The following is a 27,466-nucleotide window of genomic DNA, read 5'->3' on the forward strand; positions in this document are numbered from 1 at the left end:
CAAAAGACTACGGAGCAGCGGCAATAGCATCTTGAAATGGAATGGAGAGGAAATGTTAAATACAAACATAATGTCACTAGGTCGGCAAACAAGCGTACGGCTCACCTGATGGTAAGCGATTACCGTAGCTTATAGACGCCTGCAACACCAGAAGCATCGCAAGCGCGTTGCCGACCCAATCCCCAATCCCCCCCCAGGAGCTCTGGTCACCTTACTCACCAACAGGAACACAATACTGCTTGGAAACAGTATTATTTTGCTGTGATCTTCTGTAAGGTCGAGGTACTACCCCAGTACCCCTTACTAACACAATTGTTTGCTTGCAAATGAAAAAAAACTGACCTCAATAACATTGACAAGTGATATTTAAGTCAATACGAAAACGACTTATCAGTTTAGAATGAAATGGGAGCACATGACAAGCACCACCTCTCAATTAAAAAAGGAATCTCCGAAATCGCTTCACCCAGAAAAAATTTCTGAGGTGACATACATAAAAATTACAGTCAAATTGACAAACTCCTCCTACTTTTGAAGCCGGCTAAAAATGGAGTCTTAGCTTAGTTGAAATAAATAAAAAACAAACGCATACAAATATTAAATTGCTATTGATAGGCATTTCAAATACATTAGTAAAATATGTACACGTGAGCAAATACTACGTAAATATATATATATATAATTTCAGTACAACATGAATTCATATATGTATGTAATTTTAAGAATTACGTAAGCAGAATTTAATAATTTTTAACCTCCTCCTCCCTTTTGTCAGCGAAAGTCAGCAAAACGCTACCCTCTCCCCTGTGCATACGTAAACATTGATATATTTTTAATCTATTCAAATATAATAAATAAATATTGCTGATGTAACCACTATCTAGAACCCCAGGTCCCCGTGTCATTAAAAATATACAAAACATAGACCCCCACACTTAGATGTTTACGTAATAGGTACTTAAATGATCCCATATAACCAAGTAAATAGTACTAACTTTTATCATTAGCAATGGAACCTAATTTATCATATGTGATGCGGTGTCTTTAGTTGTCCAATCAAACTATACTACATATTATAGTTACAACTTTTATTCAAATAATATTAACTTACGCAAGCTGCAAAATCTCCAGATGCGACTACCAAGTTGTCCAATACTGTTTGGAGCTTTGTAACGAGGCTAAGCACAGCTGCTTGCTCTGTTGGAGTAGGGCAAAGTTCTCTGTGTCTTTTGAGAAATGCCTGTAAGTAATAATTGAAATTATTTCATTACTAGCTGCTGCCAGTGACGTCGTCCGCGTGAACGCTATACAGCAACAAAAATACCTACGATTATACCTTTTAAAATAACATTCATTTACCCGTTTCTTCTTTACATTTCATATCTACAGAAAAATTTCATAGATGGCACTGCTTTAAAATTGCCTTGTCTGCTCATATTCATTTAATTATGTTAATCGGCTTAGATACTTATATTGCGTGATTTTTATAGTATGAAGCTAGCTTATATAGCATGGTTATTTACATAAATACAACAACATTCAAATATGCGTCGTTAGAATAAACGTTGTTACAGAATGCGTTGAGGCAATAAAGGTTCACTGCTCGTTCCCGGTAGGTGATAGATAGCATGATAATATGAAGCCTATATGTTGACCCGACTTCTTAATAATATTCGTGCCAAACTTGAAGTAAATCCATCCGGTACTTTTCGAGTTTATCCCGGACATACATACAGACAAACAGACGAAAATTCGAAAAACTATATTTTTGGTTTCGGTGTCGATTGTAGATCACATCCCAGATATTCTTTTTTAAAAATATTCAATGTACAGTTTTGACTCGCCTACCATTTTATTATATGTATAGATATAGATTTAAGCCTTAATGTAATCCAGTCTCCTCACTAAACCTCAGCAAGCACCTTAAACTGTCTGTCCCCGTTGTTATCATACACATCTGATAGCACTTAATATTCATAGTAGGAAATATATCTGCCGATCCTCAGTAGTTATAGATGACATCTACTATACCTCTCTCCTTAAAAGATATCGAAACTAATCTTTTTTTTTGGCCACAGGTAGGTTAATTTAAAGGAGGTTAAAGTTTTGTTATTTCTGACTCTACCGTGATTCCGGTGCCCCGGGAAGTGTACTCATGCTCCGTTCTGCAACTATCACGCGTTATTTTCGAAAAAATTTACGTAAAAACGATCTTTACTGCAAGATCAAAATACGATGACAACACTTACTTGATAACACTCGGCCATCCTGTGTAGGCCGTCTCCCACGGCCCTTGTACTACTGTTCTGCGGTGCTGATCCTCGAATTCTGGAACGAAAATATTGCACGGCAGTAACATGTCGCTTGTAGTAACACAGTTGTATATGTATACCTACAGTATTTATTTTGAACCTATTGTCTAGTAAATTATTACGTCACATTAGTATGTTTATATTTTTAGGAGAAACAAACTTATTTATTTAAAAAAAGACAGAAAACCGAACACTTAACTTCTATTTATTACTAATTTTTACAAATACAACCATTATCACGAAATCAACCTGGAAACGAGCGGTGGCTAGTCGATGGACGCTGATAAGGACTCGAGCTCGCCGTCTCCAGGGGGAACTCCTGGGGAAGCAGTAGCGGGAGCCGTCGAAGGCCCAAGCTGAGCATTGTCACATTCATCGTCTGTAGCAGACTCTGTTCACGAGAAATAAATAACAAAATATGAGTTTAATCAACAGTTGGCACAGAGCTGCCTATTTTCTCATACTTCTCAACGGTCTGCACGCATAAAACAACTTTGCGTTTGTTGAAAAGATTGTACAAAAGTAAAAGAAACGTGTTAAAAGTATAGCGTGTCTTTCATTCATCGTCTTTCAAGGGCCCGTCTTTTTTTTCTCACATTCACATCATATCATATCATATCTTACAGAACAGACATAACATATATGGCTTTCGGGCAGAGGCAGTATTACACGATACCCACTATGTGATCCAGAGACAGAGGCATTATTACGCGATATCCCTTGGGCAGAGGTAGTATTACGCAATACCCATCATAAGAAGCAGACAGAGGCAGTATTACGCTTGTCTCAAATAACAAAATGGTCATTTTGTCACGTCGTGCCGGCAACGTGCAGGTGCCATCGCACGTGTACAGCTCTGCACCACGCCGCACCCCTATACGGAGTCACCACACCTTCGTATTTATTCTGTGCCGCTCGGACCGGGTTGAGGAGAGGGGTGTTTGTAAGACGGTCGTTCCTGACGCACCGTCGCCCTCGATCATTTCACCATTTTCAACCTCATCCTGAAAGGTCTCGTCCATTCTGACCATCGACTTGGACGCACTCTAAAAACACCAGAGGCACAAATATAACAAAAATCAAACAGTATACCTAACTGTCAATTGTGGATTTAAAATTCGCGTTATCATTGCTGCCGGCGCAAGCGTGCACTCAAGCGTCCTTAAGCAACGATTTTTATATTTCAACTAAATGAGATTCGTCATTAAATGTTTAAAAAAAATGAATTTTAATTATTTAAACAATGCAATGCGATTGATAAGATTCCGGACTCTCATCACTCGCTATACGCAATAATGTGAAATGAAAACTGTATGAAAGATACCGTAGTAGCCTCATACACAGTATTTGGCATATGTCTACGCTGGTTTACGAATGAACGACGCTACTCACATACGTCAGCAAAGGATATAAATACATTACAGCAGAGGCCCCACGTTTGCGTGCTGATTCATAAAAAAATATTACAGCAAAGGTCCCACGTTTGCGTGTTGATTCATGAAAAATACGTTTGCTTGCTAATTCATGAAAAATATAGCAGAGGCTCCACGTTTGCCTACCCGTACTGCTACAATGGCGGTGTATACAAACCGCTATCGAAAAATGCGGAGCACGTGTCCGGCGTCCACTCGCCGAGCCACTAAACTATGTGTTCAGAGGCGGCTCGTATCTTCTTACCATACGAGCCTGCCAGCAATTCCAACTCGCATCGGTGATGCGGGAGCACGCTAAGGAACCTGTAAGGGCTGCGCATGCCGGAGTCTCGCTTCCCGGTGCTTTGAGAGATTTTCATCATAATGACGAGGTCCACTACAGCAAAGATTAGTCTTTTCTTAATAATTTGGTAATACGGATATAGCCTGTAAGACCTAGAAATTGGTTAACCTGTCTTGCGTTGGTAGGCTTCGGTGACTGAATAAGTGCCTCAATTTTACTAAAGCTCGGCCTCACCTGACCTTGGTAAATTAATCAACCAAGATATCCCACCTGTTTCTAAAAAGATACTCGACTTAAAGCTGCTTCACGTTCTATCCTGCATCACATTAACATTTAACCACGACTGAGCTTCATCCCGTAAACAACTACACGACCTAAACTCGCGACAGAAATTAGACGACGAACGAACCATTACTGGTCCATTCGTTTGATCAAGTTAAGACTTGGTGGTATCACCCTTAAAACAATTAGCGACTCGCGATAAGCCCTCTAAATCTTTTCTATAACACGTCTACTTCACGTCTACTTCACTATAAAACGCTCTAAAATTGTGCACAGCTGTATAAATTTGAGACATAACTGTGCGGCCCTCGTGGACGCATTGTTCTCCACTACAAGTACGTTACCAGTTTCGTACGTCAGTTTGTGACAAATTTCGTAATGAGTTGACTGTCGATTGCTCGATAGCAGACAGACGAGTCATAATCGCATCTATGGTACGATTATTCGTACTACTACATCTGCGCGAACGAGATCTACCAGAAAGTAACGAATACTCACTGCTACTGCGTGATAACCGTTCGCAATTCTCCGAACACAGCCTGCGTGGTTGCGGGGAACGTTCAGTAAGTTGACGCAATGCCCACTCACGACGATTGCCCACACGCTTGTTACGACGAGATCGTCTCTCAGTGAAGGGAGAACCTACCGACCTACTACGCGGACGAGATAACCTTTCATCGTCAGATTCACTTCGCGATCTATGACGACGGCGATTTACCCGAGACGGCCTATTGCGCGTTTGTTCGTTCCTTATAGATTTACCGCGAGACTGCCTATTTTCACGGCTAGGAGTCCTACCTGATCGACTATGTGAACACGAAACGCACGATCGTGAACGCGGCATGACGATTTCAAATTAACGGCTTCTTGCTTATGAAGTGGTGTCGTAAGGAGCAAACCCACTTCTGATTTTAGGAGAAACAAACTTATTTATTTAAAAAAAAGACAGAAAACCGAACACTTAACTTCTATTTATAACAAATTTTTACAAACACAACAATTATCACGAAATTAACTTTAACCACTAACTTAATCGAAAATAATGACCGAGAATTACAATTTAAGTTGACCAACCAAACAACCGTTACTTTGAATATAAAAAGGATCAACGCGCTCGTCATGAAACAACGACCTAACGTTCTGAAAGCCGAGAAGCAAATGCCCCCCTGAACGGGTAGGGACTAATTTTACTAACGTTGTTGCATGACGTTACAATACGTATTAGCGGGTAGGGAACTATTTTTTTATTAACACTGTTGCATGACGTCACGAAACGTATTAAAATAATCGAGATTATGCTAACAATATATATTAAGATAACATTTTTTCTTTATTTATATGCACTTGATCACATAGCAATTTCTATTTATGAAGACTTAAATCACACAGTAGTGTATACTTATCACACTTGATCACAAAGCTGTTAGTATATATGTAGACTTGATCACATAGCCGTCTCTATTCATTTAAGCTTGATCACACAGCAGCCTTTACTTAATCGTGTATGGACTTGTTACATAGCAATCGTGGGCGTCATTATAATACCTTATAATGTTTTCAAAAAAGTCTCACATAGTACTAATTAATAGACGAAAACGATTATATACTGTACATACTTTTGCTACTTAATTTACCAATTAATGAAGAGTCCACACATTTGTAACAACCGGTAAATAATCTAATATAGTAAAAATGAAATTTATATTATTCTAAACCTTAATTAACTTTCAAGAAGGTAAAACTCAAATCGTATCTATCTGTAATGATTCGAACTGGATAAACAAACTGCATAATTATTTTTAACCGACTTCAAAAAAAGGAGGAGGTTACTTAATTCGACCGTATATATTTCGTTTTTTTTTTTCTTTTTTTTTATGTATGTTCGGCGATAACTCCGTCGTTTATGAACCGATTTTGATAATTCTTATTTTGTTGGAAAGGGAATATACCTAGTGTAGTACCATGATAAGGAAACCAGGATCTCATGATGGGATCCCAGACAAACCGAGGGAATCTCTCGAAAATCCGCATAACTTTTTACTGGGTGTACCGATTTTAATGATTTTTAATTTAATCGAAAGCCGATATTTATCATGTGGTCACATTTAAATTTCATCGAGATCTGATTACAACTTTTGGAGTAATCTTTGATATTGCGTATTTACTAGACTATTTTGTCGTCTACCTACGTTGTATTACTTTGTGTTGTGTATATTACAATTTATTTTTAAACTACCGTCACAGAAAAACAAAATAATAAAAGTAATATGAAAAACAAAGTCGGCGATTGCTTAAATTTCACTTTTAACAAGAACTTCAAATATTATGTCAAAAATCACACAGAAAATGGACACAGTTTCCACTACTCAACTATGGTAATCGTTCGCTAGCTAATACCAAAAGGAATCTGCCCTCTTTACCGATCCAAATACGCTTACGTCAACTCGATTTCCCGCCGATGCATATTGCATCAAGACATTGTCGTACTATATTCCTATTGGTCGAGAGAGTACACGCATTAGGATCGTTACAATATTAAATTAAATTATGAAACAAATAAATAAAAGTAGATATGCATAGAATTGACTTCTAAAATTAGAATAATAATTTAACGTTCATCATTCAGCAATTTAAACAGCGAAAGCATTACATTAAAATAAATAGTAACTAAACAGGCACTTACTTCAGGAAGTTACAAAACAGATAATCAATTCACTAAGATGTCGTTCATTAATTAAAAACATTTAAACATTAAATGATAACCTAATAAATTACAAAGATAATTTTATAATTTTAATCAAAGATGTCTACTGAAGATGTCTACTGAAGTCCGATCAGCGTCCACGACGACATTAATTTAATAATCAAATAGTTTTCAATCATTCTATAATTAAAATAATCATTTCCGACCACGTGTTTTTCTTAAATACGCGGTTTCCTGCCGACAAATATTAAACGAAGAATATTAAATATTGATTTAAGACATTATTACACGTATATTTTTTTTTATGTCACTAGATCGGCAAACAAGCGTACGGCTCACCTGATGGTAAGCGATTACCGTAGCTTATAGACACCTGCAACACCAGAAGCATCCCCACAAGCAGAAAATTCCTGCTGTGCCCTACCTCAGTGGTACTAATCTATATCATAACAATTAATATGAACTACGTTATAACTGTTGAGCGACTATGAATACTTGATAACAGTACAGTATTTAAAAAAAAAAATAGTAATACTAAGCTATACTAATAGTATAAATAAATCCAATTTTATTATGTACATATGTCGGCACCTGTGTTACAAAACGCTCTATGCCGGGATTTGCTGACCGGAGTTTGCTTCAAACATTCTCATGTCTCGAATCGGTAGCCGGAACTTGTTACGAAACTCACCATGGCATCGCACCTGGGCACCGTGTGAAACGACCCAACACGAAGAACCCAAAACAACCCGATGCTCCGACTGAGCGATCTTTAATTTTAAGTCACTCTTGTTTCTCATATCCAACAATTGTCACGTGTAATTAATTAATTATAATTTAGTTATAATAAATTTAATTTTAAATAAAACTTTGCTTTTTTTGCAACCTTCGGCTGTCGCTTTTATAATTGGCGCAGTCGGTAGGATCGCTGCCGCTGTAAAGTAGAGTCAGTGAATCGATCACGTTCTAACGGCGGTCCAGAATCTATGAAAGCTGCAGTCCGGAGGAGATCAAGATATCGATCTAAGCAAAGAAACCAAAGTTGCATATTTGAGTACCTAGATCTTACTAGAGTTGCTCTCCTTTCTTATTCCTAGTGTTACAATATTTATAATTTATATTTTGTAAAAATATATATAATTTAGTTCACAATTACTTAGCAAGATTTTCCAACCACGGCAATCTCGATCACCTAGGTTAAAAAGTACGAATAGGTTTTTAGTATTAGATTCGCATAGAGCTATAGGTTTAGATACGATCATGGAGTCGCATACACCTTAAACATTCAAAGTGCTAGAGTGTCCGACACCCACGTAGAACAAATTTATAAGATTCTCAGACTTATTCCCGACTTCGATGGGAATACCGCCGTGCTTACGCGATTTATTAATCTTTGCGATGTAATAGTAGCGCAGTAGGTATATGAAAGCTGAACCCGGACACGAGCTCGGTAATGTAGCTATAATAAATGGCATTTTAAATAAAATAATAGGCCCCGCGGCCCGTACAATAAACTCCAATGGAGTTCCGGTAAACTGGTCAGGAATACGTAGTGCTCTTGTGAACAATTTTGCAGACCAGCGCGATGAGGCTTCGCTTTATAACGACCTGTCTCTTCTTACACAAGATTCAGCAACACCTCAAGAGTTTTACGAACAATATCAAATACTTTTTAGTATTAAAATAACTTCCGTTAGTTTAAATGAAACCATACCAATTACAATTAAAGTCAAACGAAACTTGTGTAAAAAGTTCACCCTTAGATCGTACTTTTGCGGTCTCCGCGACCTTCTAGGAGCTCGCATAAGATGTATGCGACCTGAAACTATCGAAGATGCCCTTGAATATAACAACGACAAGATGAATAAGTTGTATTTACAGCAGCACAACTATCACCTTCCTAAGACATAGTAATAGAAACAATGATTCAATTAAACACGCCCATTTGGCGCAACATCTTATTATCTTAGGAGATAACGTCGAGGATTTATATACAAGTAGCTTTTATAGATATTTTATGATTTTATAGACACTAGCTTTTATTCGTACATCGAGTACGCCACATTCTGTATTGAGTGTTAGAGAACCCAGAGACAAGAATTTATAACAATTATAGAAATTATAAGAAAAACCGTATAAAAATCTGTTGCGTAGTTTTAAAGATCTAAGCATACATAGGGACAGACAGATAGCGGGAAGCGACTTGAGCGTTAACGGGACAATGATGAGCGTAACGCAATGAGTCATCCTTTTTCGTGAATGCCGCCGGCGTTTATCGATTTATTAGATGTTGTCACGTCAAAAAGACGACGTTATACAAGGCCTGCGTACATCCTATAATGACCTACGCGAGCCTGGTCTTCGTTCACGTCAAGGCGACTTACATCTATAGGCTTCAGACTATCCAAAATTTTCCACGCACATCCACGCACTCACCGTGATACGTGCATAATATCAACTTGCATCGCGACCTTAGGATCGATTCAATCGCGAACCATCTCAGGAGAATGTTTTAGAAGAAGGCGCGCATACATCCTAACCCTCTTGTACCAGAGGTTTGCAAGTATCTGGGTAGAGGACAAAAACGGACGCGACAAAGACGACCACCCGGTAACACTGTCAAGGACAATAGGGCACACACTACGAAAACAAAAAAAAAATCATAAAGTTATTAATTAATTCATTCATTCGATACCTTCTGATCGAGACTTTAATTTCGACACATCTAAGTCCCTAAACTATGTTAGTAAAAAGAATTAAGTGAGAGAGAAATAAATAAAATTTGTGCAGTCATCTAAATTAATTTTATTACACATCAGTACATACATAACGCCTTACATACTAACACATGACAGTTATACATAAATTTATTCTAAATCAATTAATTTTATAATCACTTATCAATAAAATAGTAGGAAAAATTACAACAAAAATAAACACAATGTATTTTGAGTTTTGATTAATTAAAAACTAATAAGTACAAATTTTTTGTATTTTGTGAGATAATTTAATTTTTATTATGGTAAAAAATATGTGTATCTGTAATTTCAATACGTTTTTAGATTGACAATTGCAAAAAAAAAAAAAAAAAAACCTAACAAAAAAGAAACAAAATGTATTTTTTTAAGTTGTTGAAACAATTTAAATGCGAATCAAATAAAAGGGAAACATTTAACCGAGTGTAAAGTGTTCAGACTGTACACATTGTGTAAGTTTTGTAAGACAGCCGTAGCCTAGCTTAGTTAGTATATTAATAAGTCAATTACCTGTCGAGGTTCATTTACTTATTCTCAGTTCCTTTATTCAGAAAACGATTCGTTTTGTTTGAAGACGCGTTCAATAATTAATAGTTCGCGAGTAAATCGTTTTCTGAACATAGAAAACGTACTTCAAGAAATATAAGAAAAAATAATTGATTACTACAAAATAAATTTGAGACAGTGTCTACATTAATGTTTTTCTCATTTAATAAATCTACATTGACACTAACTACTATAAAAATATATATTTTTAAATTTTAATATCATACTTTTAAAACGCGGACGGGATAGCGACAAAGCTTTTAATATTTAGAATTTTAGCAATAATTTTGTGTTTTTAAATTCATGTTTTATATCTGATGTATTAAAATAGTAATCTTTATTTCAAAATTGCTAAGCTACTTATGCTAACTTTATGGATGTATTTTCATTCAGTTTGACCTAGATTAATAATTTATAGTCAATTTTTTAGCGCAAAATTTTAATAAGTTTTTATATGAATAAGATAAATAATGTATATTTGTATACGGTTCCACTGTCTAAATTATTATGTACTACATAGTAATTCTATGCCGTACTGACATATGACGTCACTGTATATTCAAAATGGCTAACCGCCACACTAATAAGTGCGTCTAAATACTTAAAATATAATTTATTATTATAAAAAATAAACTGACCTGTATAGGAACTTATTTGAAATTAAAAGAAAATTTGAGAAAGTCTGTAATGTCTGTATATTTCTAAGATATCAACATTTTAACAATTTGAAAAACATCGAATATCGAATAATTTACATCAAACACATTACATAAATATATATTATTTTCGATTACTAAACTCTACGTAATACCAAAAAGCACATTCATAATTTGACTTGACTTTTTATTTTAATTTTTACACTAAGGTTAAAGTTTTTAAGTCAATAATATTGATAACAAATTCTCATGTAAATGATACATAGAAAGTAGATACAATGTACCGCATAACATTTTTAAGCCATATACACAAAAATCAGTCAAATAGATGTAAGTAGTTTAACTTCTGTAGTAAATCTATATTGTGCTTTCTACGGCTTTTATTTGACCGATTTTTTGTATTTAGCTTAAAAATGGTACGCAAATGATGCAATATATAACTGGTTTGATTTAATAACTCAAATTGTGAAGACGCTCAAGCTCTCAAGTAAAAAAAAAAAAAAAATTTTTTCTACCTCAACTGTCGCCATTTCAAGAATAACATTAACCTCAACTGTCTTTTAGAACTGAATATTGATCATATTGTTGTACTGTAATCAATCGTTACTATTTGTCTTCTAATTTCTAAAAACTAAATCACTGAACTAGTTCACATTACTTCGCTTTTTTATTTAGCCAGCTTATGGACACTGTAACAAGACTATTTAGATAAAGCGTTTGCATTTTTTTTTACTAAATTATGTTAAATGGATATTAGGGTCTGTTCCACCATTTGTGGATAACGCTATTTCACGGATAACAGTATCAGTAAAAAGTTTTTGATTCATTATTCTTTTTTACCACCGAATTGTACTATATTTCCCTTCGCATATATATATATATCTATCTATCTATCTATATATATATATATATATATATATATATATATTAATGGTAAAGTTACAGCTTATTAATTAGGGGGAAACAGTCCTGCGGGCGATAGACCAAGCGATCCGCATTTCACAGTCTCGAGGAGGGATGGAAACTTAGTGCTTGAGGAAGCCTTTCGGAGGTCGCTTATGGTGACGGGCCCAAATTGGGCATCGCGATCGCGATCGGACGGGATCGCGGAAGGGCTTAGCGTCCCCGTGATCCCGCCCCAGGCGAGCGAAGGAACACCCCAGAGGTATTGTCCGTGCGAATCGGACATACCCTCCAGCTACCCCGGGATGCAGGCAACCGTTAGGGATTTTCTATGGGTTAACAAAAATGAGAAACAGTCCTACTGGCCTATTCTATTTTCTGCTGTCAGTCTATTTGTATCGTCATCACAAGTGGGGAAAGAGGCTTTTAACATGTATTGTAAACATATTTTTAACCGGCACCATAGACAATAAAAGATCAGCTAAATATATCTTTAAAATCTATCACTCACACAGACACAAAAATTGACATCTTTTTTTTATTGACAAAAAACAATAGGTAAGCTTCTTTTGACAATAGTCATTAAAAAAACTTAAGAATACTATGATGATAACAGAATATATACATAAAAATATATAAAAATAAAACAAAATACATGTCCCTTATATTAATATTTAATAAATTTTCGTTATATATTAGGTAAATAATTTGTGATGTCAGTTATATTGACGGAATTTTTTTTAATTTGTATCACATCATCCTCATCGGATTGTGCCACCATTTTTTTTTACATTTGTATGACAAATATATTCAAGTCCGATTTCACCAGTTGTCGATAATGCTATTTGACAGAAGACGGTTTGCAACAGATAAATCGAATTCCACGATATTTATGGTATACTTGTATTCGCAAATTTGCATCTAAAAGTTATAAATAGTTTATTGTTTTGAGCGAAACATATCCTAATTCGTAACTTATTTGCAGGATAAACATTATCTACACCCGGTGAAATTGTCTCTTAGTGTTACACGAAAGCTGAACTTCATTTAATTTTATATCACATACATTTAATCGTACTGCGCTCATTAAATATTGATACTTCATGAGAAGTTTCTATACTTCTTACTAACTCAAAAAATTCATTAAATTACTTTTCTCGAATCCTTGAATGACTTGATTTTTTCCATTGATTCATTTTATAATTTCCATTGATTCGATTGATATTTTCCAAGTATTAAACTGAGTTAGTAACTACATATTGTCGTCATTTCGGGATATATATAGTTATACTTAATTGCATTACTCGTAATACTTTTTTTAGATATTTGTGAAAAAAATTATTAATAATTTGAGAATACTAAAAATAAACGCTTCAAGTTTGACTATTGTTGTGATGTTATTGTATTGTTATTACATAAAGCCCAGTTCCTATATTTAAAAAAAGATTCGTTCGCTTTGCAAATATATTTTTATTCTCAAACAACAAAAACCGACTTCAATTTAAATCGATATGTATAGTAAATACACATTAGGGATAACTCAAAATCTACTCGTCAGATTACGTTTAAATTTAAACGAGACCACACGGAAAGTACCAGCTATCCAATGAAAAAAGAAATATCAAAATCAGTACACCCAGTAAAAGTTATGATGTACCACATTTAAAATTATACAATCGAATTGAGAAATTTCTTTTTTCTGAAGTCGTGTAACAAATGTTCAAAATTGAACGCTTAAAAGCAAAAACGGACAGTTTTTTTTTTTTTAAATATAGAATCCGGTATAATAATCGAGCTAAAGAGTCATAAGAACTTTTTATACAATAATATTTGTTAACTAAATACATAACAATCCATGTCTTAACTAAATAAGCAATTATTTTTTTAATTTTCTGACCAGAATAATACAACCGTCAACATTTTCAGTCTTTAATACATATTTAAATATTTAATTGACGAAATTTAATACGTTTTACTCGACTATGAAAGTATATAAAAGTGTTATGCGATTAACATTCCTATGTATGTTTATATACAGCACAGACACCTTCAACTTTACTTTAACATTTTAATTACTTTTATCTTGTATTGAACAAAACAAATTTATGTTCGTGACCCCTGCAAAGCGCTTCCCCACTTACCGAGCTCTCAATATTCGTGCCGATACACACTTTATTTCTTCTAACCTAAGGTTGCCTCAAAGAGATCGCTGTTTAGTGATAAGACTGTCTTTTGTACTTATTCTATTTTTTGTACTTTTAGAAGCCAAATTTCTGTACGCACGCTCGACTTGGTGAGTAAGCTGGTGAATGCGTTACGAAAAGTGTGAGCGGCCGAGGCAAACGGAGCAAGCGAGGTGCGAGCACGCATTTTCTTTCTCTCTTTCTCTCATAGCCAGTTACGTTTTCTATTACTAAAACACAGTGCACGCCTATTGTGCAGAAGTTTTACTTCAATCGTGTGGTCTAAAGCACACTTGCTTTTTTATCTTATATGGGCGTACGATGAGTTTTATAATCATTTATTTATTCAAAAAAAAAATATTATTTAATCATACAAAAGGCGAACTTGTTGCTAAAAGCAGTCTCTATAGTATATTATAGAATTGTAGTCAATGAGCGTTTATACAAAGAAGTGCTTATTTGTATAGGTTTTACATATAAAAAGTTTGTTAGTACTGTAAATTTTAAAAATAATTTAGTTGCATTTTTGCTCACTAGCGGCGCTGGCATCGATTAGAAATAATATTACGTAAATCCAATTAAACTTTATAATAAGCTTACCTATAGTAGGTTGAATTTGGCATTTGAAAGAGAAAAAAGGTAGTTATGAATTATTTATATTTTTTGAGGCAATTTTCTTAACACACAAATGCTTGTTTTTTTTTTCGAATCGTCTTCAAATCAGTTTAGCTTTAAGATTTTCTTTTATTTCATCATAGTCGGCATTATTATTTATAATAATATAAGCAATAATACTTTGTTGGCACAAAATTTTAACAAAGTATGAGCAAAATAGAACTGGTCAGTCTAACACAACTTATTGACAAAAAACTAATACAATAATAATATTTGTGACTCGAATTCGTACCCGTGATTTTACCAAAATATCCTTTTTTATAACGTATTTAACATTTGTGAAATGATAATACAAAATTGCCTTTGAAGCCTACTTGAATAAAAAAATATATTTTGATTAACTAATCAATAATATTTTGCCCATACCGGTAAATGTATTATTTCATAATTATTTATACATAATTAAAACAAATTTAATATTATTATTACTAAGATACTATATCTTATATAAGTAATACAAAAATAATGGGCACTCAAAATAACCAACAAAAAAAAAACAGTCGATTTCACATATAGATTTTAATATTTTTCTAACTTATACTACAAATGCAAAAGTTAAGTATCTATATGCTAAGACTTCAATTTTGATAAATATTAATTGGGAACTAGCCAAAAGTTTGGAATAGGTCAGGCAAAAAGAGAAAGCCTGAATAGAGTTCATTACAAAAAATACTGTACTATAAATGCAACATAATTTCGCAAGTACCACGTAAGCCATTTGCAAAACACAAGCGATTTACAACAATCGCACAATCATTGCGCAACTAATTGCTTTACCTATACCTAAAAAGGGTAAGGCAGACAATTGCAGATCATTCACAAATTGCTATAACTTGGTAACAATACATCGATTAAGTTAAACGAAAAGATATTAAAGTCCACCAAGCTGCGAAAATTTTAAGTGTTTTGAAACTACAATATTAAATTTGTTTTAATTTTGTATATATTAAATCGATACTGATATTTTTCTGGTCAGAATTTGTGATATTATTCATAAGTACTACTCCGTATCTCAGGCACCTACTTTGTTTCGTCTCTTGTTTAGTAGCGAGTTGTTGCTTTGTTCGAGTGTCTTGATTTGTACCTGAAAAAAAAAAGTGTATAAAGTTATGTAATAAAATTATTCAGCGCGTCATATCCTCACGAAATAATAGCAAGCATAATTATACGGATATACACGCACGCACGCATGCACACACACACTCACACGCACACGCACACACACACTCACACGCACACGCACATACACACTCACACGCACACACACACTCACACGCACACACACACTCACACGCACACACACACTCACACGCACACACACACGCACTGACACACGCACTCACACACGCCCTCGCCCACGCCCACTCACCTGGTCGTAGTCCACGCGCATGGTGGCGAGCGAGCGCGTCATCTCGTCCTGCACGTCGGCCCACGCCTCGCCCGCGTCCCGCAGCAGCGTGTGGGTGTACAGCGGCGTCTGCGGCACCTGCGCGTACTGCCGCACCCACGGGCTGGCCATCACCTGGACGCGAGTATGCACAGCTTACACACTTACACCACTGTGGTGGCAAACTAGAGCCTGGTCTGCCTGATGGCAAGCGGTTACCGCAGCCTATTCACGCCTGCGACAGCAGAAGCATCGCAAGTACGTTATTGACCCGATCTAGGAGCTCTGGCTACCTTACTCACTACTACCCACAACACTACTTAAGAACGTTGTTATTTGACTGTCTTATGTAAGGCAGCTCCAAATTATGAGCAGGATATTTCCCGCTGTGTCCTATTTCAGTAACAAATAATTTATTCGCGGCAAGAAAATAATAACCGATCATTGGCTACTTAGCTTGGCCATGCGCTCTGACGACGGCTACCCCGAACGCGGTCAGCAATGGTTATTTTCAAAATATAGATGTAGATACGCTACAACTACGGTCATCTCTTAACAGACTTGTAAGCAAGGCATTATCCGTATCGTTCCTTTGCGAAAGAGAGCTAAGTCGAGCAGTAGTCGTAAACCTCTCGTGTAAAAACTACAGCTTTTGTATGACCGTCGCTTATGCCTATTATGCCTCTTGTTTGTAATCATTTATTTGTAACCAAATAGGTAAAATACCAAACATTGACAGTCTAATAAATTTTAGCATTCTTAAATCTCTCTATATTATCCTACTTCAGTTTCAATTTCGGCAAATAATAATATTTACAATGTTTTAAAAACAGCAAAAATTAATTAAAGTTAAGACGATCTAGAGATGTTAGGTGAAAAGTTATATTACCATATAACCTCATTTTGATACTTTTTTTTTATGACACTAGGTCGGCAAACAAGCGTACGGCTCACCTGATGGTAAGCGATTACCGAGCTTATAGACACCTGCAACACCAGAAGCATCGCAAGCGCGTTGCCGACCCAATCCCCAATCCCCCCCAGGAGCTCTGGTCACCTTACTCACCAACAGGAACACAATACTGCTTGAAAACAGTATTATTTAGCTGTGATCTTCTGTAAGGTCGAGGTACTACCCCAGTCGGGCTGCTCCATATTTTGAGCAGGAAATTCTTTTAGGAATACTTTAAAATTTTATTAAAAAGTTAATTTCTCTTTTTATCTCAAAACTCAACAAGCGCAGTAGCTAATGTTTAGTGCCTCTAGAGACCAAATATTAATGTAACTGAGTACAAAGTTTGTAATTAACACAGTTGATACATACATCTGAAGGTGTCACGTTGAATTATCACCCATAAAGCCTTAATTAACAATGAAACTCTATTTTACCTTGTTAATGTAATGACATGGTCAATGAACTTTATATTAGGATGTCTAGTAAATTTCGGTACTTTTAGAGGATGGATACAAGAGACGTGCTGAGTTTTATATATGTATGTAACATACATACTATTTCTTGTATATAAAAAAACAGTCAAATAGCAAAAATTAGTTTCGTCTAGAGATAGCTTTTAAGTTTTTTATAAATAAAACATCTGATAGACATTTAAAACTAACAGGTCAATCCCCGTTAATGACAAAAATATTAGTTTATTTGTACGAATCATACAAATATTTGTCTATGTGTGAGATGTTGTGTGTGCATTGTATTTTTTTAGATCACAGTAACAAAATTCTCATTATATTGTGGCGCATTGAATATGGAACATTTATTTACTAACTAGCTGCACCACGCGATTTCAGTCGAACGCGAAAGTCAGGACAAAAAGTATCCTAAGTATAATTCTGGACCTATCTATGTACACACGATTAATTACAAAATGGTGAACAAAAAAAAAAAAAATACTGATTCCTACTCTACCGGAGCCGAGAAAAAAAATACACTTTCTAAACGCTTGGCCATCTAGAGTACCCATTTTGGGTATTTTTAGTTGTATCCAAGTGCCATATATCAAATAAATTTTAGCAAAATTGGTGATAACGTGGAAAACGAACACTCCTTGTAAGTTTTACTTACCTGGTGTATAGTGAGACGTTTGGCTGGGTCAACGGAAAGCATTCCACGGATTAGGTTCTTTGCTTCGGTTGAAACGTTAGACCATTCTGGTTCTGGAAAGTCATATTGACCTAGTCGAATACGCTGAAAAGGAATGAAGTGAAATTTATTATAACAGGGATACCATAGGATTATGTAATTGTATCTCCATATTTTTATCAAACCCGGTCATATATTCCTAAAAAAGGTTAGTTCTACGCTTAATGCTTGTGTTTTAGGTAACAGTTGAGTGACATACAAATTTGTTATATTATATATATTTTTTTATGAGTACATATTCGTAATAAGCAAAATTCTAAACGAACCTAATGATCATGGCATGGATTAGGTTTTATTATTAAAATTTATTTATTCAAGTAGGCTTCAATACCAATATCGAACCGTCGTATATTTGTTTTATAATTTAGAAATAAAAAGTACAGTACCAAACTTCATAAAGTAGACATACACAAAAAGCTAAGTTTTTAATTCAAAATTTTTGGTATAAAATTTATATACTGGCAACACTGAAAACCTAAAGAAGAAAAATGTTTAGATATTTACCTTTTTCATCCCAGGCGAAATGGCAAGACCGTGATTGGAATAAAACGGCGGGAACCCACACAGTAGAATGTACATGACAACACCTAATGACCAGATATCACAGGATTTGTCATATTTCTCTGGTCCTAGAACCTAAAATTAAAAAGTATTAATATTAAGTAAAGAAAAAAAAATTGTACTAAATAAGCCCGCAAAAATCTCACCGCTTGATAAAGGCCTTTTTGGACTTTACCCCTTACGAAACAATATAAGGGCTATGGTATGAAAAAATATGGGAAGTGAAACAGTAACTATTCCCTGTTTTCTGACTGACGATTTACCGCGCAGTCTCTCACGAGAAGGACATAAATTTATTTTTAAATATAACGATAATCCTTCTTTAAGTATAAACTTCAGTAGCATGTCATTTTTTCATGTCGGATTTGACACATAAAACTTTTTCTTCCGAATAATAGCTCAACCACTCTACCATACAGCTAGTTAGTTGGACATCCGAAACCTCCAAATCTATACCAATATATTGTCTATACTAACATAATATAGAGGAAATATTTGAATTCGTAATTTCTAATGAATAAACACAAAAGCTACTAGTCAGAATTTTGAAAATTCTTTTATCAGCAGAATGCAACGTTATGATCTAGGGATAGGCTGTATTTTAATAGCAGAAAACGCAGGCAAATTCGTATAATTGGGCGGAAAGATAGTGGACTGATAAACTCTTAAATATTTCCAAAACTTCAAACATTCACGAATAATTAAATTTTTGACTACATATTGTTTCATGTAAATTCGAGGGTAGTTCAACATTATTACCTCAGGAGCAACGTAGTACGGTGTATAGCACGGCGTTTGTAATGTGTCAGCTGGAGTCAGAGTTTCTTTTGCAAAACCGAAGTCTGTCAATTTCAAAATGGCGTTCGGTTCCATACTAGTGTACAGAAGGTTCTCAGGCTTTATATCCCTGTGAGCGATGTTTGAATCGTGGAGGTGACGTACTGCTACGCATATTGAATGCATTATCTGAAATGAATGATATTGTTAATGACTTTGCTTGGTCTTATTAAAAATAAAAATTAATAGATAAAGCTTATTACTCGGTGCAGGATTACATAGTTGATAAAGATGTGTGGACTTAGTGACGCTGTATTTCATGCAACATGTTTCTAATTTTGTACTAAAACACAGTTTATATATTATTTTTCAAAAGAGTAACTACGGAGTTTGTTGTCGATTCTTCTCTGCAGAATCTACATTCCGAATTGGTGGTAGCTTTACTTCTACAAATATAATAATTTATTTTTAAAGTTTAAAAATTTTTTGAATATCATATCAAAAATTGACCGCTCCAGCGGGGTTCGAACCCGCGTTTCCGACTGACCGTGTCGGCGCTCTAGCCAATTAAGCTATGGAACGATATACCCGCTGGATCGAAATTTTTGATATGATGATTTTTATATTCGGTTTAAGCGAACCGTGGCGCCGTCTATAGTGAGCTCTTTACAGAAACCCGTAACTATTCAAAGTTTCATAATATCCATTTCAACTTCAAACGGCACAAAGATATAATTTAGGATATGTGATGGATATTTGTGCTATTAGGTCATTTATGCAGTAAATATATAAGCATAAAAAATTACAGATTATACATTTCGTTTTGTGTACACCTGTGTGTCTTGCATATATATTGTGCAATAACGGACACGATAGATATCGATTGTATCCCACAATATTTAGCCTTATAGATATATCATCTTCATTTATATAATGAAGAATAACTGTCATAATTATTATTAAGGGTTTTTTTCTTTGGTACCCATAAAACCATATAAATAAATATACATGTTACATATGCGATCAGCGAGACATAAAAAACTTTTTAAATCAAAATTTATTTTACCCAAGTAGGTTGAATCGTCATTTACAAATTAAATTTATTTATGCTCGTAATAAAATAATTTAAGTATATTTAAAATTAAGGCACCACCGATTCGAAATGTACATTCTGTTGAGAACAATCGGCAAAAGATGCAGTTATCTTTTAACAGTCTTTTGTAATTAATTTATCTTACATGAAATATTGCGCAACTAAGCCCCCGACTAACTCCCACATCTTTATCATTACTATAATCTTGAACCGAATAATATAAGAAGTTCGACAGCTGACCGACGTTGCTACGGCGCATTTAATATATTTTAGCTATTTCCATTGGTATTCGCATGTATAATGATTCCCACAAACGATATTTAAATCGTCTGAGAATAAATTTAAACTGTGTGTACTTAGTGGTGCTGTATGTAATACAAGATATTACCAAATTTGTATAAAAACAGTTTATATATATATATATATATACATAATATATATATAGTATATATATATATATATATATATATATATTTTTTAATAGTGCGGAGTTTCTGAATCTGCATTCTGAATAGGTGGTAGCTTTACTTTAAAAATAATTAAAATTCTAATTCGTAAAATGACGTTTCGAAGGTGCTTATAAAGCCTATTTGAATAAAGCTGATTTTGATTAATATTATAAAAAATAAGAAACGTACAACAAATGTCTAATAATTAATAATATTGTTAAGCATAATGATATTATTTATTTTCAAGTAAACTTCAAGTTTTGACCAATTTTAACATATAAATTGACCACGTAATTTGAAAGGTTTAATCAGTGCTACTATTAAATTTAGTCCTAAATGTCAGGTATAACTTTATATTTTGGTAAGCCCTCACCTCAGCCGCCTGTCTCTCGGTGAAAGCGCCCTCCCTGTTATCCTGGATCCTCTGGAAGAGCTCCCCTCCATCCATGCACTCCATTACTACTAGCAAGCATCGTTTGCCACCGTACGTGTTGTCGTAGACGTCAATTATCTGGGCATACATATAATTTACATTTTTATTAAAAAACAAAATACATAATCTTACTTTATTAACTATTGAAAAAAAAAAAAAAAAACAGGAGGTTCCCGCTCTATGGGAAGGTGTTGCGTGTCTATGTTCCCATTTAAATTTAATTGAGATCTCACTAGTACTTCTCGAGTTACATCTAATCACACGTATTTACTTCACTATTTTTTTCGTCGACCTCCGTTTTATTTTGCCTCATAAATTTTTACTTGGTGTACCGATTTTGATGATTCTTATTTCAGCTGATACCTCTCTTGTAGTCCCGTTTAAATTTAATCGATATTTGATGACTACTTTTTGAGTAATCTTTGATAAGGCCCATTCACCTGAATATTTTTTTCGTCTACTTGTAAATGTAATTGAAGTCGGTTTTTTTTTTAGTTTGCGAGCAAACACAATTATTCCTATGTGCGTTATCTCATAATTTTTTACTGGGTGCACCGATTTTCATAATTCTTTGTCGTTTGACGCTTATTTCTTTATCGTTTAAATGGCAAACCATCATTTAGATTTAAGTGAGATTGGACAAGTAGTTTTTGAGTGATTCCTAATAATGTGTATAGTACTATTTGTCATGTAAACTGTAGTCGTTTTTTTTTTAAACAAACAGAATTATTCAAGTAGTATTCGTAGAATAGCACTTTTTAATCGTCTAAAATGTCATTAAAAATAAATGTCAAGCTACCGCTAATTCGGAATATAGATTCAGCTGAAACCCAACATTTACACAAAAAGTCGCGCATAAGAGCCGGCGTTAATAAGCCCATACATATAATGTATGTATGTACACATCATGTAATGTAGAAACGTATAATTATAATGCTTATGATAAAGTAGCCGTGCAAGTACTAGAAGATAAAAAGTTACGTCAGCTCATGTTTACGTTTAAAAGCGATGTACCATTACGATGCAACAGAGCATTTTAAATTATGTTAATATAAATATTTTAATTGGAAATAAAACAATTTATTTTAGACGACAGAACAAAGTCCTTTCTGAATACCTATGTAAATAAGAAAATGGTTAAATTATATTGCGACCTGCTGTGTGGCTACGGCATCAAATAATATAGCCACCCCCTCTCTTCACCCCATGGGTGTCGTAAGCAGCGACTAAGGGATAACAAAGTTCCAATATCACCTTGGATCTTAAAAAGCCAACCGATACCGGGATAACCATCGAACTGCTGGCTGTGAAATACACATGCCGAAGACGGGTAGCAGCGTCTTCGATGCAACAAAACCAGCTCTGCGGTCACCAATCCGCCATATGGGAAAAACACATGAGTTTTTGGCGCGAACTTGTGGAGGCCTATATGCGCAGCGGTGGACTGCGATAGGCTTAAGTGATTGAGTGATATTACGATCTCTCCCCTACTTCGGTCAATTTGTTTGACTGGTAGCAATATAAAATATTAGTCATTACATTGCTAATTAAGCAATTCGTATATGATTCATTTATACTTATCAGGGAAGACCCATTAGATAAAAAAAAACCCTTTTAATATTTGTATATTAACAGCAGGGCAAAAAAAGTCACGTGCTGTTTCGGACAAACTAGCAGTATAGTCTTCGCTATTTTATTCGTCTATTTATCGCTTTGATGTCGTTAGGCCCGTTCCTATAGGTATTAGGTATTAGACTACTTCTAACGTAGGGCCGGGATTACCGTGCCGGCGTCTCTGCGCCGGTACGATATATCTAATCTATACAACACTATTCATTGAGTCTGACAATTTCGCATTGATATTAACGCTTGCCTCAGTTAATCTTGATATATTGCATGAACCAGCATTTTTAGGAAGATAAGATTAGGTCCATTTTCATTTTGACTAACCCGTTGGCGATTCCCGCCTGAGTCTGGCATCTGTAATATGTATATTTATATATCATCATCATCATTTAAGTCTAATCGCAGTCTACATCTCGACATAGGCTTCTACAAGTTCGCACCCGACTTTATGGCGCAAACGCATGTGTTTTGCCCTTGCTCACCACGCTGGGCAGGCGGGTTGGTGACCGCAGGGCTGACTTTGTCGCACCGAAGATGCTGCTGCCCGTCTTCGGCCTGTGTATTTCAAGGCCAGTAGTCTGATGGCTATCCCACCATCGGTCGGCTTTATAAGTTCCAAGGTGGTAGTGGAACTGTATTATCCCTTCGTCGCTTCATTTATAGATGTATTATTTCTATTTATATTTATCAAAAAAAAAAAATAACATTCGGCTATAACAGTCGGCTGTTACCTGTAACACAAGCATTAAGTTTCTTAACATAGGAACAGACGACCGTGGGTGTATGTTACCTATAAGATATTTACATTCCGTGTGGTGTGTTACGCTAATATTTTGAGATAGGGCACAGCAGGAAATTTGTTGATCGAAATTTTGAAACCCCAACTGGGGAAGTAGGTACGACTAGAAGCAATTTAATTCCTTTCAAAAATATCTAATATAATGCTAAATCATAAGAATTAATTTGAAAGGCTATACCAATTTAAAAATAAAAAGTGCATGCGTACAAAGTACACATGTCAGAAGTGAAACTTCTCTGGCAAACTAAATTTTAAGTCCCGTTTATGTTTATACAAATCTAAAGCTTTAGATTTCCGTTCCAGCGCCATCGACGAAAACGTTGCCGTTTCATACGTAAAAATTTTACTCTCATGCACCTAAAGAAGTTTCACTTCAAAAAGAAAGAGATAGACACGATAGAAAACACAACCGTGTTTGAGTAGTTTTCGTTGGGAAAAAAAAAAAAAAACGAAACACCGACTTGCGCCCTAAATATCATATTTAAATTTGGTTTCAGAAAAACATTTGATGAAATTGTATATATATCTGTTTAACCTCCACGGTGTTGAGTCAAGGAAAAAACAGAACACTTAGCATCTATAATCTAAGTAGATAAATAACTCACCGCTTAATCTTGTGCAAAAAAATTAAATGCAGTTTTTCTTAACATAAACATAGACATCTTCGCAGATTCATTAAGCCAATTTAAGGGAAAAATAATTAAAACGTTGATGGACTTTGATATATAATTGTAATATTTTTGTTTTTTCTTTCTCTCTATTTTTTATTGTAACAAATGTTATTTTTTCGGTGAATTACACAAATATGATTAATGTCTGATTACAGTAGCGTTCTAAGAATGTTGTGCAAACCTTTAATTTAAGTGCATATTGTATTTACTTTATTTATTTATTTATTTATTCTTAATGTATTTATTTATTTATTTATTTTAATGTATTACTTTGTGGTATTGTTTTAATGTAGAAGGCTTTTTTATGTACTTGGTTGGTATGCCTTTATTAAATAAATAAATCTCAGTCAGAACATCAGCATCATCTAAAAAGTATTATGATACACAAAGAATCTATACTTCTATACTAATATTATAAAGAGGAAAGATTAAATATGTTCTGAAACTTCCGAGCCGATTTGAAAAATTCTTTCACTGTTAGGAAGTTATACTATTCGTGGGTGACATAACTTATATTATAATTTAATAAAACACTTTTTTCGGATTTTATCGCGGTTTATTGTTAACTTTTGATTCCGCTTTTGATTTGATATATTATAATTTAAAAAAAAAATACTTAGGGAAAAAAGTACTTTCCGCCCTGTTATTTTTTCGCCGTTCGAAGCCGGGGCGGGATGCTAGTTTTAAACATAGAAAAAATTATAATAAATACATTTCACCGTGTGTATCTTTGAGCTTATCATGCTAACTTGAGTATTATTGCGACACAATTGCGTATGGAGCAATACAGTCATGATAGCTATCGGTGTTATCTTTTCATCCTGACCCATCATAAAAAAAATGAAATAACATAGATTTATTGATTTGATAGCCCTGCTTTTCACTCCAGGGTTTTGGGTTCTATTCATGTCTCGAGTCTGAGTAATTATATTTATATAATATCTGCATATAAAAATATACATTTACTAAAAATAGTTATACAAATATAAAATTTGAGTAAAAAATTTCATAGTTCCCTACCTTGATACAAACATAATTAAAACACCCATCTTTAGCGCTCACGGGCAGTCTTAATGCTATTAACAGTCTCTACCAGACAGTATTTATTACCACATCAAAAGATTATAGGATTAAATTTTTTTTTCGCCAATTTTTATAAAACTATCAATGAGAAATTATCGTTACGCTCAGACAAACGATTGCAAATACCTTAAATTCACATACGCGAACGTAATGAATGTTTTTGAATGGCGACACGCATCCATTGTCTATTGAATTTGTGCTTTTGTGTCGAGTTCGGGATTGTCGCTACAATGGCTATAAAAAGATTATCGTCGATTGGGTTATATTACAATGGTGTAGTAAATGTTTCAATGTCATCGGTAAAATATCTATAATAATTGTGGTTTTTCTTAAACAACAAAAAAGAAAACCGTGTGGTGTCGTGGGACACCAGATAGGAACGAAGTTCCTTATTAGAAAATATTAATTTCAAGTTATATTCGATTTGTATATAAAGAAAATGATTAGTCGGGTATACATTTTTTATTATGATTTTTTTATCGATAATAAATAAAAAATTTATTAAATCATTAAAAAAAAACATTACACACATTACCATGTATTTGACATACACACGCATACATACTCTTGTTTATTATCATAGAAGCCTTTGACAACAGAACCTTAATAATGTTCAAAATTATAATTTAAATTAATTATGGTCGAATTTTGACCAGTGGGCGAACGCTAGTATAATATATATTTTTTTGCTTACGACCTGCCTGATTATAAGCGGTTACGGTAGCCTATGGATCACAAATTGAAAGCAGTATTATTGGGCTGTTATTTTCGGTAAGGTTCAGGTACCCCAGTCAGACTGCTTCAGACTTTGAGCAAGACATTTCCTGCTGTACTCTACCTCAATATATAAAATGGGTATGGGGTAATAATATGTAATGTATAGTCCCGTTTTTTTCTATACAAAATCAAAACCTACCTCGACTATATGAACACAGCCACTGGCCCGCCAGTGAAGTTCCACCTCACGTCTTGCTTTTGAACTGTCGTGCAACACCTTCAACGCTCGCCTCATGCCTGTTCTCTTTTCCTTGCATTCTACTACCTGTCGATAACAGAAATAATATCATAAGTAATTTATTTTTATGCAACTAGATTAGCGCCTTCGGTGCGACAAAGCCAACCCTGTCACTGTCACCAACTCGCCTGCCCAGCGTGATGACTATGGACAAAACACATGAGTTCACGCCATAATGTCTGGCGCGAACTTGGGGAGGCCTATGTCCAGCAGTGGAATGCGATAGGCTGAAGTGATGAACTAGATTAGCAAACGCTTGATGGTAAGCGATTACCGTAGCCTATAGTCGCTTGTAACACCAGAAGCATCGCAAACGCGTCACCGACCCTACCCCCAGGAGCTCTGAGCCGTCTCACCCACCACAGGACACAACACTGCTTGAAAGCAGCATTATTTAGTTGTGATCTACTATAAGATCGAGGTACCTACTTCCCCAGTCGGACTGTTCTAGATTTTGAGCGGGATATTTCCTGCTGTGCGTAATGTTAGTAAAATTCTAATTAAGCTTCGAAAATTTCAAATAGAAATATTTACATGACTGTTTCTCAAATATGAAATTATTTCGTTTCAAGTTTTAAAACCCGTAAGAATATTATAACAATTATATAAAACGTTTATCAAGAATTTAGATAGAGGTACACGCACACAAACAGACACAGCATCTAATGACATTATTATTGAAGT

At 34.7% G+C, this 27,466-nt stretch overlaps 1 protein-coding gene and 1 long non-coding RNA gene across 2 annotated transcripts in view; both read right to left on the reverse strand.

Moving 5' to 3' along the window:
• Positions 1-10,987: 10,987 nt before the first annotated feature.
• LOC123668317 lies at positions 10,988-12,335 on the reverse strand. Its single transcript, XR_006745563.1, has 2 exons — positions 11,521-12,335; positions 10,988-11,487 (listed from the first exon to the last, which is right to left on the reverse strand). It is a non-coding gene; the product is annotated as an uncharacterized LOC123668317 (long non-coding RNA).
• Positions 12,336-15,623: 3,288 nt separating this feature from the next.
• The window catches only part of LOC123668316 (MAP kinase-activated protein kinase 2), a 33,869-nt gene continuing 22,026 nt past the window's right edge, over positions 15,624-27,466 (reverse strand). Inside the window, exons 2-8 of the mRNA XM_045602075.1 lie at positions 26,684-26,809; positions 21,529-21,666; positions 19,596-19,802; positions 18,780-18,911; positions 18,198-18,320; positions 16,103-16,255; positions 15,624-15,817 (exon numbers count right to left, since the gene is read on the reverse strand). Of these exons, the coding sequence (XP_045458031.1) occupies positions 15,746-15,817; positions 16,103-16,255; positions 18,198-18,320; positions 18,780-18,911; positions 19,596-19,802; positions 21,529-21,666; positions 26,684-26,809 (951 nt within the window). The 3' untranslated portion in view covers positions 15,624-15,745. The remainder of the gene's footprint in view (positions 15,818-16,102; positions 16,256-18,197; positions 18,321-18,779; positions 18,912-19,595; positions 19,803-21,528; positions 21,667-26,683; positions 26,810-27,466) is intronic.

Source organism: Melitaea cinxia, chromosome 30 (genome assembly GCF_905220565.1).
Source record: "Melitaea cinxia chromosome 30, ilMelCinx1.1, whole genome shotgun sequence".
Classification (NCBI taxonomy): Eukaryota; Metazoa; Arthropoda; class Insecta; order Lepidoptera; family Nymphalidae; genus Melitaea; species Melitaea cinxia.